Source organism: Bombina bombina, chromosome 3, assembly GCF_027579735.1.
Source record: "Bombina bombina isolate aBomBom1 chromosome 3, aBomBom1.pri, whole genome shotgun sequence".
Classification (NCBI taxonomy): Eukaryota; Metazoa; Chordata; class Amphibia; order Anura; family Bombinatoridae; genus Bombina; species Bombina bombina.
In genome coordinates, this window is record NC_069501.1 from 38,083,788 (window position 1) to 38,097,841 (window position 14,054).

A 14,054-nucleotide genomic window follows, 5' to 3' on the forward strand; every position below is an offset into this window, starting at 1 on the left:
AAATAATTTTAGAGCTGCAAATCTTAGCTTGAGTGTGGATTACCTCACTATGTATGGTCCTGGATGTAAAGGAAAGACCCTTACATTACAATATAGTGCACACAAAAAGCCTTCAAAAGGTTTTTTGCACAATTTATCTCTATGCCGGCAAGTTTTTGTTCATCAGGCCATAAACGTCAGTCCCAGTACGCTTGTACTATTCACGTTTCTCTACCAGCACTGGAAGATAGTCCTACAAACAAATGCTCTTGCAGAGCTCCAACAGCACCCAAATCTCTAGACCCACGTCCCCTGCAGAGCTCAGCAGCACCACCATACCCAGCCTCACACCCCTGTGCCTGCAGAGCTCAGCACCACCACCATCCCTAGCCCCACGACTGCAGGCTCCAGCAGCAGCACCACCACCATCCCTAGCCCCACGACTGCAGGCTCCAGCAGCAGCACCACCACCATCCCTAGCCCCACGACTGCAGGCTCCAGCACCACCACCATCCCTAGCCCCACGACTGCAGGCTCCAGCACCACCACCATCCCTAGCCTCACGACTGCAGGCTCCAGCACCACCACCATCCCTAGCCCCATGACTGCAGGCTCCAGCACCACCACCATCCCTAGCCCCATGACTGCAGGCTCCAGCACCACCACCATCCCTAGCCCCATGACTGCAGGCTCCAGCACCACCACCATCCCTAGCCCCACAACTGCAGGCTCCAGCACCACCACCATCCCTAGCCCCACAACTTATGCCTGCAGGGCTCCAGCAGCACGATTAAAGGTGATATATATATTTTTTATAAAATCAGTGTTTTGACTCAACATACAAAATAAATGCCGTTGTCTGGACAACATCGAACCTCAATAAAAAAAGGTTATTAGATCAGGGCTCGACAAACCCAGGAGCCAAGGAGCATCTGGAACATCTCAAGAATTACATTAACACCAAATATGCAGATGGGTGCTTTAAAGTAAAAGTTTAAAACTTTTGCGGTATAGATAAAAAAAAATTTTAAACAACTTTATATTGTACTTCTATTATAAAAATGTCTTTGTTGAAGACTTAAAGGGATAGTAAAGTCCAAATTAAAAACTCATGATTCCGATAGGGAATGTAATTTTAAACAAACTTTCCAATTTACTTTTATCATCAAATTTGCTTTATTCTCTTGGTATTCTTAGTAGAAAGCTAAACCTAGGTAGACTCATATGCTAATTTTTAAGCCTTGAAGGCCGCCTCTTATCTGAATGCATTTGACAGTTTTTCACAGCAAGAGGGCGTTAGTTCACGTGTTTCATAAAAATAACATTGTGCTCATGCACGTGGAGTAAAGAGTCAGCACTAATTGCCTGAAATGAAAGTCTGTCAAAACATCTGAGATAAGGAGGCAGTCTGCAGAGGCTTGGATACAAGGTAATTACCGAGGTAAACAGTATAATAATTAATTATAACGGTTTGTTATGCAAAACTGGGGAATGGTAAATAAAGGGATTATCCATCTTTTTATACAATAATAATTTTGGTTTTACTATCCTTTTACTCTAGGTAGGCTCATAAGCGCTCAGGAGTGTGCACATATTTAGTACACCATGGTAGCAGTGTGTGCCACAATGTATAACAGTGCTACAAACAATGTTGCAAAAACATTGACGCCATAAGAGTTCTAAAGACACGTGCACGCTCCTAAGCCCTTATGACCCTGCCTAGATTTACTACTATATAACAAAAGGATACCAAGGTGGGTGGGTGGGGCGCAAATGTTATAAAAGAAATACATTGGAAAGTTGTTTAAAATGACAATATGCATTTTGTTTAAATCAACAAAGTTTCATTTTTACTTTACTGTCCCTTTAACAAGAAAGCAACAATTACTGCATGAAACAGAGAGACCAGGTGGGAGGAACTGGGGATGTGAGGATCTGTGTCTCTTCTGAACAGAGGTTTTAATAGGTGAACAAAAAAATCTATTTAGTAACAGATGAACCAAACCATACAACAAGATTATTTATAGCAAGCAGCCTTTAATAGACTGTGTGATGAGCTGCGTATCACAAGTAGAGGATTTTTTTCGCCAGGGAAATAACATTGTCCAAAGCAATGCATTGTGGTCCTGTCAGCCAGGGGTTACTGCTGCATCACCATTAGCTGGCATACTTCATGTGTACACAGTAAAAGCACAAGTACAAACCTTACTCTAGTTGAATTTGAAAAGCAAGCCGTCTATGATCTATGAAAGCTGGGCAGAAGCAAGCTAGGACTTCCAGCTTGTGTGTAGTAATGCCTGTCCTGTTATTTAAGGGGTTAAGGAACTGAAAGACCTGACCAGGGAAGATGTAGTTACAGATTGGCAGTTAGTTTTCTAAGCAAACTCAGCACAAGGTGAAAAGTACAGGGAAAAAAAAAAAAAAAAAAACAAACATCCTTGCCATAATGAAGGGCAATTCTTCTACAGCAGTACTGGATTATTTATCAATCTGTTAGTTCTGCCAAATGATGTGATATCTATTAACCTAGATTTTATAGGTGACTGTCGCTAACAGGCCACAAAACTATTTCACAATAAGGAAATATGGTGCAAACTTTATTGAACTTCAGAAATTAAGTAGTGTCTCAAAAAAGATGAAGAAATCATTTTATACAGAGCAATGACTGCAAAAAAAGGGTTAATTTAGATTATTAAAAGGAATAGTCTAGTCAAAATTAAACGTTCATGGTTAAGATAGAGCAGCAATTTTTGGCAACTTTCTAATTTTCTCCTATTGATTTTTTTTCGTTCTCTTGGTATCTTTATTTGAAAAAGCAGGCATACAAGCATGGGAGCCGGCCCACTTTTAGTTCAGCACCTGGGTAGCTCTGATTGGTGTCTAAATGTAGCCACCAATCGCTAACCATGTGGTGAACCAAAAATGGGCCGCCTCCCAAGCCTACATTCAAATACCAAGAGAACGAAGAAAAATTAATAGGAGTAAATTAGAAAGATGCGTAAAATTGCCTGCCCTATCTGAATCATGAAAGTTTAATTTTGACTAGACGGTCCCTTTAAAGAAGCATAAACATGCAATAAGAAAATATGCCAATAAGTTAGAGAATTGTATGACTGCACTGTTTGCCTGCATATAAAGATTGGTTTTACCGCAGCAAAATGATGAAACAAAGTCAGCTCAGGAGCAGCAATGCACTACCGGGAGATGTGTGCAGCCACCAACCATCAGCTAGCTCCCACTATGTAGCTGCAGTTGAGGATACCAAGAAAACAAAGCCAATTTGAAAACAGAAGTACGTTTAAAAAAAAAAAAAAAAAAAAAAAAAAAAAAAAGTGGTCTTAAAAATGAACCTTACAAGCCAATTAATTAACCCCTTCACTGCAAGGAATTTCAAGTAAGGTGCCTTCTAATTGACAAAAAGCAATGGCAAAGCCATCCATGTCTGGCATTTCTGAACAAAGGGGGGTCAAAGAGAAGCTTTTATAACCATTTGTCATGTGACTGCAGTAGTTGTGTGTCAATAATTTCAATGAGAAACCCAAAAGTTTGCACACAAAAAAACAAAAAACTTTTTTTTTTTTTATAATTATATATAATTGTATCTGGAGGCCAAAAAGTGGCAAAAAAAATATAACAAAATGGGCCTATGTCAATACCTTGGGTTGTCTACTTTAAAAAAAATATATTTAATTTTCATAGGTAAACCAATGTTTTATAAAACGTTTTATCATTGCGCTGCTTCTTGCATACAACTGTGGGGCCTATTCTTTAGAAAAGCTTATCAAATGATTAATTTAATAAAAAATAAATAATCTCCAAAGATGTTAATGTCAATTTTGCTTTTGGTTTTTTAAATTTTTATAAATAATAATAATAAGTTTTTCTAAAGACAGTGATCAACCCATGTGTTACTCTCTACAAAGGGTTAATCAAATAAAGTCAACTTCAGAGCACTGCACTCCTGGGATCTAGCTGATCAGCAGATATTTTTATTATTAATAAAAGGACAATAAACCAGTTGTCTGATCTGTAAAAATAAATCTAGAACATTAGTTTATTGAAAGGTCATGTTGGCCACTTGTTATCACTGAATTATCTTACTCTGTGAGATTTCTGTACATTGTATTATCTTTTTCCTAGAAATGCTCTTGTTAATCTGATCCCAGGTATCCAGTCAGCAAGCAGCTGTCTGACTTAATCCTAGGAAGCTATTTCATAAGCATCTGATGACATAACTGATACATATTGCTGTATGTCACATCCAGCATCTGCTTTTAGGATACCCCCCCCCCCCCCCAACTAAAAACACAACAGGTAAAAATGTAACAGATTATAACAGAACTATGTTACTCTCTTGATAAATCCCAGAACTGTACTTCTCGCTAAGCATATTATCTGGCTATTAGACTGTGTGCTTAGGGCTCTTCAATAAAAATTTAAAAAACACAATATATAAACTCAAGAAAAACTGACAGTTATGTCTTCAAACAATAAATTCTATTTCCACACAGTAAACTATATACATTGTTAAAAAGTAACTGGAAATGATGCCGATATGTCAATACACAAAGCAACAGTTTCAGTCTTGCATGTCCTATCTGAATCATGATTTTACATGTTGACTAGACTGTCCCTTTAAAAATAAAGGAATAGGGTTATCCAAGTCAGATGAACACTAAAAGGTGCAAAATAAACAAATATTTGTCACTTCTCCAGACTATAAAAATCTTAAAGATTTAGTCAGTGAGCCTCAAACTTTCTTTGCTGCCTTGTGACATTCCAGAATAAAATGTAAGTGACAAGCCTAACCAGAACCTGGGATTACTTGTCCTGTAAATAATAATAAAAACGCAAGTAATTATTTTAAATGTTAGATTAAATGAAAAGACTAAATGTGCTTATATAGCAGCCAATATGTAACATTGTTTTATCTCAGAGCCCCTCATCTCTCCCAGCACTGACTGTTACCTAACCTAGGTCCAGATAAACACTATAGTAACCTGTTCCCATGGAAAGGAATAAACTGTCTAATCCAGGGGTTGACATCCTGTGACAGACATATGGGGCTCCTATAATTCTTCTAATGCTTTCAGTTTATTCCAGATAAATAACATTTTCAAGCTGGTTCCTAAGATTCAAAGTAATTAGTGGACCTCAAGTATAAGCAAAGCACCATAGCAGGTGGTGACAGCAGTTGCCCTGCACTAGTGCCATACCTGATCATGTTATCTATGTCAGCTGGGATGCTCTTCAACCTGTTGCCCCCCATCGAGAGGGTCTTGAGGGTCTGCAGCTGTAGCACCTGGCTGGGGATCTCCTCAAACTGGTTGCCACTCAGGTTCAGCACCTCCAGGTTCCTCATGGTGCCTAACTCTTTGGGCAAGGAGAACTCATCCAGGCGGTTGTTCTTGGCCAGCAGGGTCCTGAGCTTGGTGAGCCCCAGTATTTCCTCCCCTATGTAGGCCAGGTTGTTGTTACTCACGTCCAGTAGCAATAGCTGGGAGAAGGTGCCCAGGCCGGGGGGAAGGACCACCATGCGGTTCTGGGGCAGGAGAAGTTGCTGGACCTCCTTCCTCTTGTCCTCACTGACCTGATCCAGAGTTAGGTTCTCCAGGCCCAGGCGGGACATATTGAGGACATTATCCCCCTCTCCCACCTCAGGACCCTCCATGGCTGGCAGTGAGCTGGTAAAATCCAAATGGCTGGCACTGAGCCAAACTCCTACAAGGAAGTAACTCGGATGCCCACAACTTCAGTCAGCCCAGCCCGGGGGTAACTACCCTGTCCTATCTGCACCACAGAACAGGACCCAACAAAAACAGAACCCACAGGGGTAGTTAAACGGTAAAGCCCCCGTTAACTCTGAGCCAGACCAGTCCTGAGGTAATAATTCGGCCCCAGAGCTGACGTACCCCGTGATTTCCCCCCACCGAAGCTCGCCGACCCGCAGCTATGCCCCACGTCACGCGTGTCCGTCATATGTTCCCCTCCGCTCACCGGCGGCCTTACACACCGTGGGGCAATATCACAGATATCTTATGCAACTCCTCCCGAAAACAGTGCGCGGCCCCGGAACCTGGATAACTATTAAATCTCCACAGCTCCCTGTGATATCTTTTAACTGGTGCACAAACTGCCGCCCCGAAACGTGTATAGCTGATGCGGTGAGATTGAAAAGGGAGGACGCGAGTTATAGAGCATACAGGGACAGGGCCTCAAGGGGGTGGTGACGTCAGGATAGGAGGCGGGGCTGCGCGTGGCCTCAGTGCCCTCAGCCCAGAGTGTGAGGTGCAGGTGGCCTCATCATTACTCAGCACTTTTATTGTAGTGACTGAGACTTCTGTTCTCAGAGCTCAGCAGAATGTAAAATACTGACTGAAAGTCTCACAGAGACAATGCCACACTAGTGTTTTATTTATAACAGTTTTCATCCTCTTGAGTAAGGTACTTTGTTAAAGTAAAAAAAAGGAGCAGACATTTTAAGGAGAACCGTACATGCTCCAACATCAGGTTCATTGTGAAAATCTGTGTTTAGACATAGGTGAAATCTGGAGAAACTACCATTGGTGCAGTGGCACAGTTCCCAAATGCTGTTCTCTCCTCTGCCATCTTTCCTATCTCTCTCTTCTTTCCCCTCTCTTCTCTTCCTTCTCTCTCCCTCTCTTCTCTCCCTGCCATCTCTTCCATCTCTCTCCTATCCCCTCTCTCACTTATCTCCTCTCTGTCCTCTCTCTTCTTTTCTCTCCTCTCCCTTCTCTCTCCTCTCCCTGCCATCTCTTCCATCTCTCTCCTATCCCCTCTCTCACTTATCTCCTCTCTGTCCTCTCTCTTCTTTTCTCTCCTCTCCTCTCTCCTCTCCCTGCCATCTCTTCCATCTCTCTCCTATCCCCTCTCTCACTTATCTCCTCTCTGTCCTCTCTCTTCTTTTCTCTCCTCTCCCTTCTCTCTCCTCTCCCTGCCATCTCTTCCATCTCTCTCCTATCCCCTCTCTCACTTATCTCCTCTCTGTCCTCTCTCTTCTTTTCTCTCCTCTCCCTTCTCTCTCTTCCCTTTCCTCTCTCTCTTCTCTCCTCTCCCTTCTCTCTGTCCTCTCTGATCTCACTCTCTTCTCCCCTATTTCTCTCCTCTTTCTCCTCTCCCATCTATCTTGTCTCTTCTCTCCCCTCTCTCTCTCTCTCTCTTCTCTCCCTACATCTCTCCCCAATCTCTCCTATCCCCTCTATTATCTCTCCTATCCCCTGTCTCTCTTCTTTCCCCCCTCTCTCTTTACCATCTTTCCCCTCTCTCTCTTCTCTCCTCTCCCCTCTCTTCTCTCTCCTATTTCTCTTCTCCTCATGCCATCTCTCCTCTCTCTCCTATCCCCTCTCTCCTCTCCCTTATCTCTCTCCTATCCTCTCTCTTCTCTCCCCTCTCTCTTCTCTCCCTTCTCTCTCCTCTCCCTGTCATCTCTCCCCTCTCTCTCTCCTACCCCCTGTCAGGATATCTGTGAGTGTTATTAAATAATATATATAGCTATATATATTATTTATACATGATAAGACCATAGGGTTCATTACATATGAAACTGGTTGCATCAATTTTATTTACTATAAATTACAGTTCTCTCTGCCAAATGATTTTGGCTGGGTAAAACAACCCTTTTCCTGGTTAACAGAACATCTGAGAACAAATTAATTGCTTTCAAAGATTTCCTGCCTAAGGTGTGAAGTTAAAGTTCCTATCAGATCACAAGGCAGAATGTCCCAATTACCCATTTCAAAGGAGGCCTGGGTAAAGATTTTTTTCTTATCTAAAAAAAAACAGTCGCTCTGTCTGCAAGAATAAGGGAATATACAGGCTTGCTCAGAAGATACAGCTGTCCTCATCCAAGTGTTACATTACCCCTGCTGTGTTGGATACATATCTGCACTGAGCCAAGCAGAAACACATATTGTATTGTAACTGAAATTCATTTTTAAAATACAAACTTGTGTAATTTTCAATCTTGTATAAAAGTGTATATGTCCATGGATCTGAGAAATGCATTTCAGGTTTGTAATAAATTTAATGGATAACATATTCTTATATTTTTCAGGCATCTAATAAGTACATATATAATTGGTGTTTTAAATAATGTCATATGTTTTATACACTCAGCAAGAGATATACAGATAGGAAATATTTATATGAGATAGTAATATATATGAAACAACATCTGATTGCCGATCTCAAGGTATGTATGTGATATTAAGATGATAACTGAGATATTAATTAGATCCATGCTAAAAGTATTAAAATCCTTTTAAATACCCATATATTTTAAATGTATAATAATTACTTTGTATTATGAGAAATATGTCATATCTAGTCTTGAAATGCTCAGGATTAGTGGTATGACGTGGTCCAATACACATGGAACATGTGACTTATTAATACTAGAAAATATAATACATTGTAAAAATATATATGAATCTATATAAAACTGTAGCAGCATTGATGATAAAACTGCATTTCTGGTTGTCTGCTGCCACCTATAGATCAGAGATGGTATCGCAGCCAAGGGATAAATGGCTACTCAGGGAGGTGTCTCCCAAATAACAAAGAGATGTTCAGCTCAAGGGGCCTATCACAAGTCAAGCTTCCGTGGTGCGTTTCCAATTTCACCAATGATTAGAATAAAAAGGGGTGGGGTATATCAGGTGATATAACCCGAGGCAAGAGAAAAAAAAGGTTCTCTGCTGCTGAATTTTGACTGACAAACTGTTGCCTTGGAAATCAGTCTCTCTAAAGCAAATCTGGGCCTATTTTTTATCCATCTTGCAAAAATTACCTCTTTTAATTTATGAGGTGAAATTGGAATTATTGGAGATACTCTGGAAGCTGAAACATTAATTTGGTTATTTGGGGTAAAGTATACGCGATAAATAATGGTATTTGGTAACTATAACTAGATTGCAGTTAGTAATTTTATGTTTAAATATTTTTTTATTATGTTTTTTTCACAACATGAATACAATAAAGAATAAAACATTACAGAAAGTAAATGAGTCAAAGCCCCTCCAGATAGGGGTTAGTTAGTATTATAAGCTCATACAAGTATCTCTTGGCACAACAAAAGAAAAAAAAGAAAAAAAGAGAAGAGTATTGCCTTAAAGAAACAAAAAACAACAAGGAAAACAACAAGGCAAGGTAAGATATAAAAAATAACAAAAATAGGGGAGGAAAAACAAACTTTATACCCACACATATGTTGTGTATATCAATCTCATATATCTAACTTTACGAAAAGTCTTAAGAGTTGCTTTAGATAAGCCACATGGCCATTCTCAAACCTTCACATTGTTATTATTGTACACATGTGTTCCTAAATTCCCAACATCCAGATCTAGCATCTTTATTGTATAGCATTTAAGTGGTGTTTGTGTTATTCAGTATCCAATGGAAACATACTTTCTTGAATGAATCTCTGGTGTTCATGATCCATGAGGCAGATTCATACATTCTAAATGTGTTATTTATCTTATTTCTCACTTCCATCCATGATGGTACCCCTGTTTTCCAGTGGTAGGCTATTGCTGTTCTAGTGATCGTGCACAGTATTCTAATAAAATTATTAATTTCTTTATTATATTTTTTAGTGATGCACCGAAATGGAAATTCTGGACCGAAACCGAATCCGAAAATCCGGGATGCACTTGGCCGAAAACCGAAACTGATACCGAAAATGTATTTTTTCAAATTATTTTCAAATTATATTTTTTTAGTTGTTTTTTTTGCATAATTAGAGCCAATAAAAAAAGCCCACACTTTTATTGAAAGTAACACACTAAAATTGGACAAAAATATCTTAAAACAATAATATGCTACACAATAATTTTACCAAGAAAAAAAAAAAACAGGCAAAAAATAATGCCATTTTAGACCAAAATGTTTCTGCAACCAAAATTTTGGTGCATCCCTACTTAAAACAATTATAAATATCAATATACTGTATTATTCTTCATTTAGTTTTATGTAACATAATCATATTTAACAGGTTTTTTTTACCAATTATCCAAATAAAGTATAATCCTAGAAAACTCATTATATGCAGAACAGTAAGTCAAGTGATAAACAGCAGCTCTAGGCTAGCATCAAATTTGAAATATGCTACACAATAATTTTACCGAAACTAACAGGCAAAAAAACCGAAAACCGAAATAGCCAAAAATGCAATTTTCGGCCGAAACTTTCTGCGGCCGAAATTTCGGTGCATCCCTAATATTTTTTGTCATCTGTGTGTAGCAAAGCTGATAAATATTGAGCTCTATCTCCTCCTCTAGGATCGAGCTAAGTAAGGTGGAGAGGGAGTGCCAGATCTGTTTTACCCCTTCACAATCCCACCACAATCCCACTTAGGTGCCTAAGTTTCCACATCCTCTGTAACATAGGTTTGATTTGGTTTTTGACATGTGGGAGGTTATGGTTAGTGTGAGATACCAGCGAAATGCAATTTTAAGGGTATTTTCGCCTAAATCTGCACTGATCAACCCTCTGGCCCTCAAGCTAAATATATTCTCCCATGTATGTTTGTCATAAGTGATGTTAATGTCATCTTCCCACTTAAGCATCAGGGTTGTCTTGGGGGCATTGTTGTCTCTCTGAATAGCTATATATAGGATAGAGATTGTGTGTTTAGGTCTAGATCCTTTTGAGTACATGTTTTCCAGTGCTGTAGGGGGAGAGGTCTTAGTGTCACCCAGGTATTTTCGGATGGAGGTGGACATCTGTAATTACTGAAACCACCTTATCTCTATCGGTGTCAGTTTGTCTTGGATCTGAGTGTAAGTCATGAGTGTGTTGTTAAATAAAGCGTCTGCTACTCTATTCAACCCTTTGTTGGCCCATTTGTCTATAGTGGTATGAAGCTCTTGTGGCAAAATTTTCCTGAGTGGATTCATCACTGGTTGTGGGGTTAGTATGGTGTGGTGATCTGTTATCCATTTTTTAACTTGTCTGGTGGATGCATAGATTGGAGATCTATATATAGGTGTATTACCTGTTTGGTCATTCCATAACATGTCATCTGCTTGTGGTAGCCCCTCTATCCCCGCCTCCAATCTGGGCCAGATAACATCTCCCTGTCTTCTCCCCATTAGCATTGTTTGTGATATTCTGGCTGATTTATAATAGTCAATCAAATTTGGGATACGCACTCCTCCCAGAGTTTTATGTTGTGTCAGAACCAGTGAAGGGATTCTTGCTTTTTTGCTTCCTCTAACATAAGCTATTAGTTCCTTTTTTAGTGTGGACAGTTCTAGGATCGGGATTGGTATAGGTAGTGTGTGAAATAAGCCGAGTAGTCGTGGGAAAACATTCATTTTGACTGCAGAAAGTTGGCCATACCAAGAAAAAGTGTATCTCCTCCATCTCTGGAGGTCTTTTCTTATAGCTTTATACAGCGGTGTGTAGTTATATTTATACAGCTGGTGATAGTGAGCTGTCAGCTGGATCCCCAGATATCTATATCTAAGAGAATGTTTCAGCCATTTAAACTCAAAGTTAAGTTCTATGGTTTTCTTTGTATGGGGGGGGGGTAAAGCTATTGGTAGCGCCTCACATTTCTCAAGATTAATTTTATATCCCGAGATCTGCGAGAACCTATCGAGAAGATTATACAAATTCGGGAGAGATATCAGGGGCTTTGTGATGGTAACTAAAATATCATCCGCAAACAGGGTGAGTTTGTATTCATGGTTAGCTATTGTGGCGCCAGTGATGTCTGGAGACAGTCTTATTCTAGCTGCTAGGGGCTCTATACAGATTTCAAATATTAGGGGAGTGAGAGGACACCCTTGTCTTGTTCCATTCCTTATGGGGAATGGTCTAGGCCTGTAGCCTGCTGACACCACCTGTGCGGTGGGGTTAGAGTAGATTGCCTGGATTGCTTTAATAAAGGGACCATCAAAGCCCATGTGTCGCAGTACCATCATCATGTTACCCCAATCAATTCTATCAAACGCCTTCTCCGCATCCAGAGACAGGAGTAGAGAAGGCGTTTCCTCTCTTCCAAGATGATCTATGATATTCATCATTCTTCTTATATTATCTGGGGCCTCCCTATTTGCCATAAAACCCACCTGGTCCGGGTGGACAAGTGAAGGTAATATTGTTTTTAAATAGTTGGCCAATATCTTGGTAAAGATCTTTAGGTCTTGATTTATGAGCGATATAGGGCGATAACTGGCGCATAGTTTAAGATTTTTCCCTGACCACAATCTTAGCTCCCAGTATTTTTTCGGGTATCTCATGGCCCTCTAAGAAATGGTTACAAAATTTTGTGAGGTGGGTCAATTATGTTGTACGGAATAGTTTATAGTAATCCCCCGGGAATCCATCCGGCACCCTTGGTAGTCCCTTGAGGCTTCACTCTGCTATGCATCTGTTGTCGGATGGGTCGCCGGCCTCTTTGTTCCCTTTCTTAGGGCCGGGAGTCCTGGAGTAGGCCGCAGCCGCGGTCTTTCCCAGAAATCTGCTGGTTCTCGTTTTCTGGTATACCGCAAATTAGCTGGGAGCTGCTCCAAAGTAACACCGGATGATCACTGGTCATATATCCAGCACTCAGAGGGCCTTTCGAAGTAGATTTCCCCTGATAAATATGTAAAACTGATGCTATTTATCAAGTTCTATGCGGAGCTACATAAAAGTGCTGCTACTCCATTTGCTGGCAAGCTCCGCCCCGCAGTTAGTAATTTTAAAAGGGCACAATTTGTATTTAAAGCTCATGTTCATAGTCCTGTGTAGTTTAACTAGTCATATTTAGTGCTATTAATTTATAATTGCAGCTATATAGATATATTTTAGAATTTGCCTTATTGTAAAGAAAAATAATTTATTTGCTAGACAGGGTTTTACAATCCAGATTTATAAGTCAGTCATTATAGTGAACTCTTTCAGAACTGTACATAAACTAGTTATTGTGATTAAATCCCTTGTAGTTATTAATTAAGCATAGTAAGTTGGTAATTCATATTGGACACTGAACTAGAGTTATTGGTTAATAACAGAAGATTCTAGTATTTTATTGTGGTATTTTAATGTGATTATCGTGAATAAGGTAAATTGCAAAGCTATATTTTTATGATCTTTGTGTAGAATATTATAACAGCATAAGTGGTATCATTTGATTCATAATCTGGTTTCTATAAATATAATCCAATGTGTTTATAACTTTAACTTATCGTAAAGAAAAGTGCGTACAGTATGGCTGAAGACTATCCCATATTTGAAAGCTCAGAATTTGTAAATTTATTTTTCGAAGCATTGCCCGTGCACATCAAAATTAATTTAGCTAGAGATTTTTATGAGCACTGCTCATTGGACTGGCTGATCAAAGAGAGTACAAAGTTATACTCTATTCAGCAGTCCGGTGAACAGGTGGTTAAAAGGGAACCAAAACCGAGTCCCAAAATTGTGGCAGAAACTAGGGTGTCACCTAGCCCCCTTAATTTGGAGTCTAACAAGAAAACCTATGTGGAGGTGGTCCGAGAAAACAGGCCATCCCCACAAAGTTTTAACTCTGCCCCTCCCCCAACACGGGCTGAGGCGCAGAGAGAATATACTCAAAATGGGGGGCATACCCAGGTAAATAATTATCCCCAAAGAGATTAATACTCACAAGATAATCAATATCCCCTTAAAAATAAATACCAAAAGTGGCGAAAATACTCTCAGGATAACCAGACACCCCAAGTAAATAGTGCTCCCCAAGATATTAATGGTGAACTAGTTGAACCCTAAAGACAACCGCGTCAAAATAGGAGAAATAGCTATGATTCTGAGGGATCCCAAGGATCCAGGAATCAGCACCCTGGGACATCAAAAAATCTGTCCATGGGTAAAGATAGCTTGTCCATTCAAGTTGGCCAACTCAGTACGCAAGTAAGTCAATTATGTACGCTATTTACTAATATGAGCCAAGTTTCTACGGCTCAGCACCCTAATAATCCTTTTTTAGAGGTACAGTCAGTGGCCAGCAGTGGGCCACAGGCAAAATTCATAAATACTGCAGTATTACCTGAAAGAGAGGGGAGAGATATACCAAATAAAATGATAAA

The 14,054-nt window shown here is 39.8% G+C and overlaps 1 protein-coding gene across 1 annotated transcript in view; it reads right to left on the reverse strand.

Moving 5' to 3' along the window:
• Window positions 1-6,113, reverse strand: part of LRRC58 (leucine rich repeat containing 58) — a 42,031-nt gene extending 35,918 nt beyond the window's left edge. Inside the window, exon 1 of the mRNA XM_053705791.1 lies at window positions 5,196-6,113. Within this exon, the coding sequence (XP_053561766.1) occupies window positions 5,196-5,650 (455 nt within the window). The 5' untranslated portion in view covers window positions 5,651-6,113. The remainder of the gene's footprint in view (window positions 1-5,195) is intronic.
• Window positions 6,114-14,054: the final 7,941 nt, after the last annotated feature.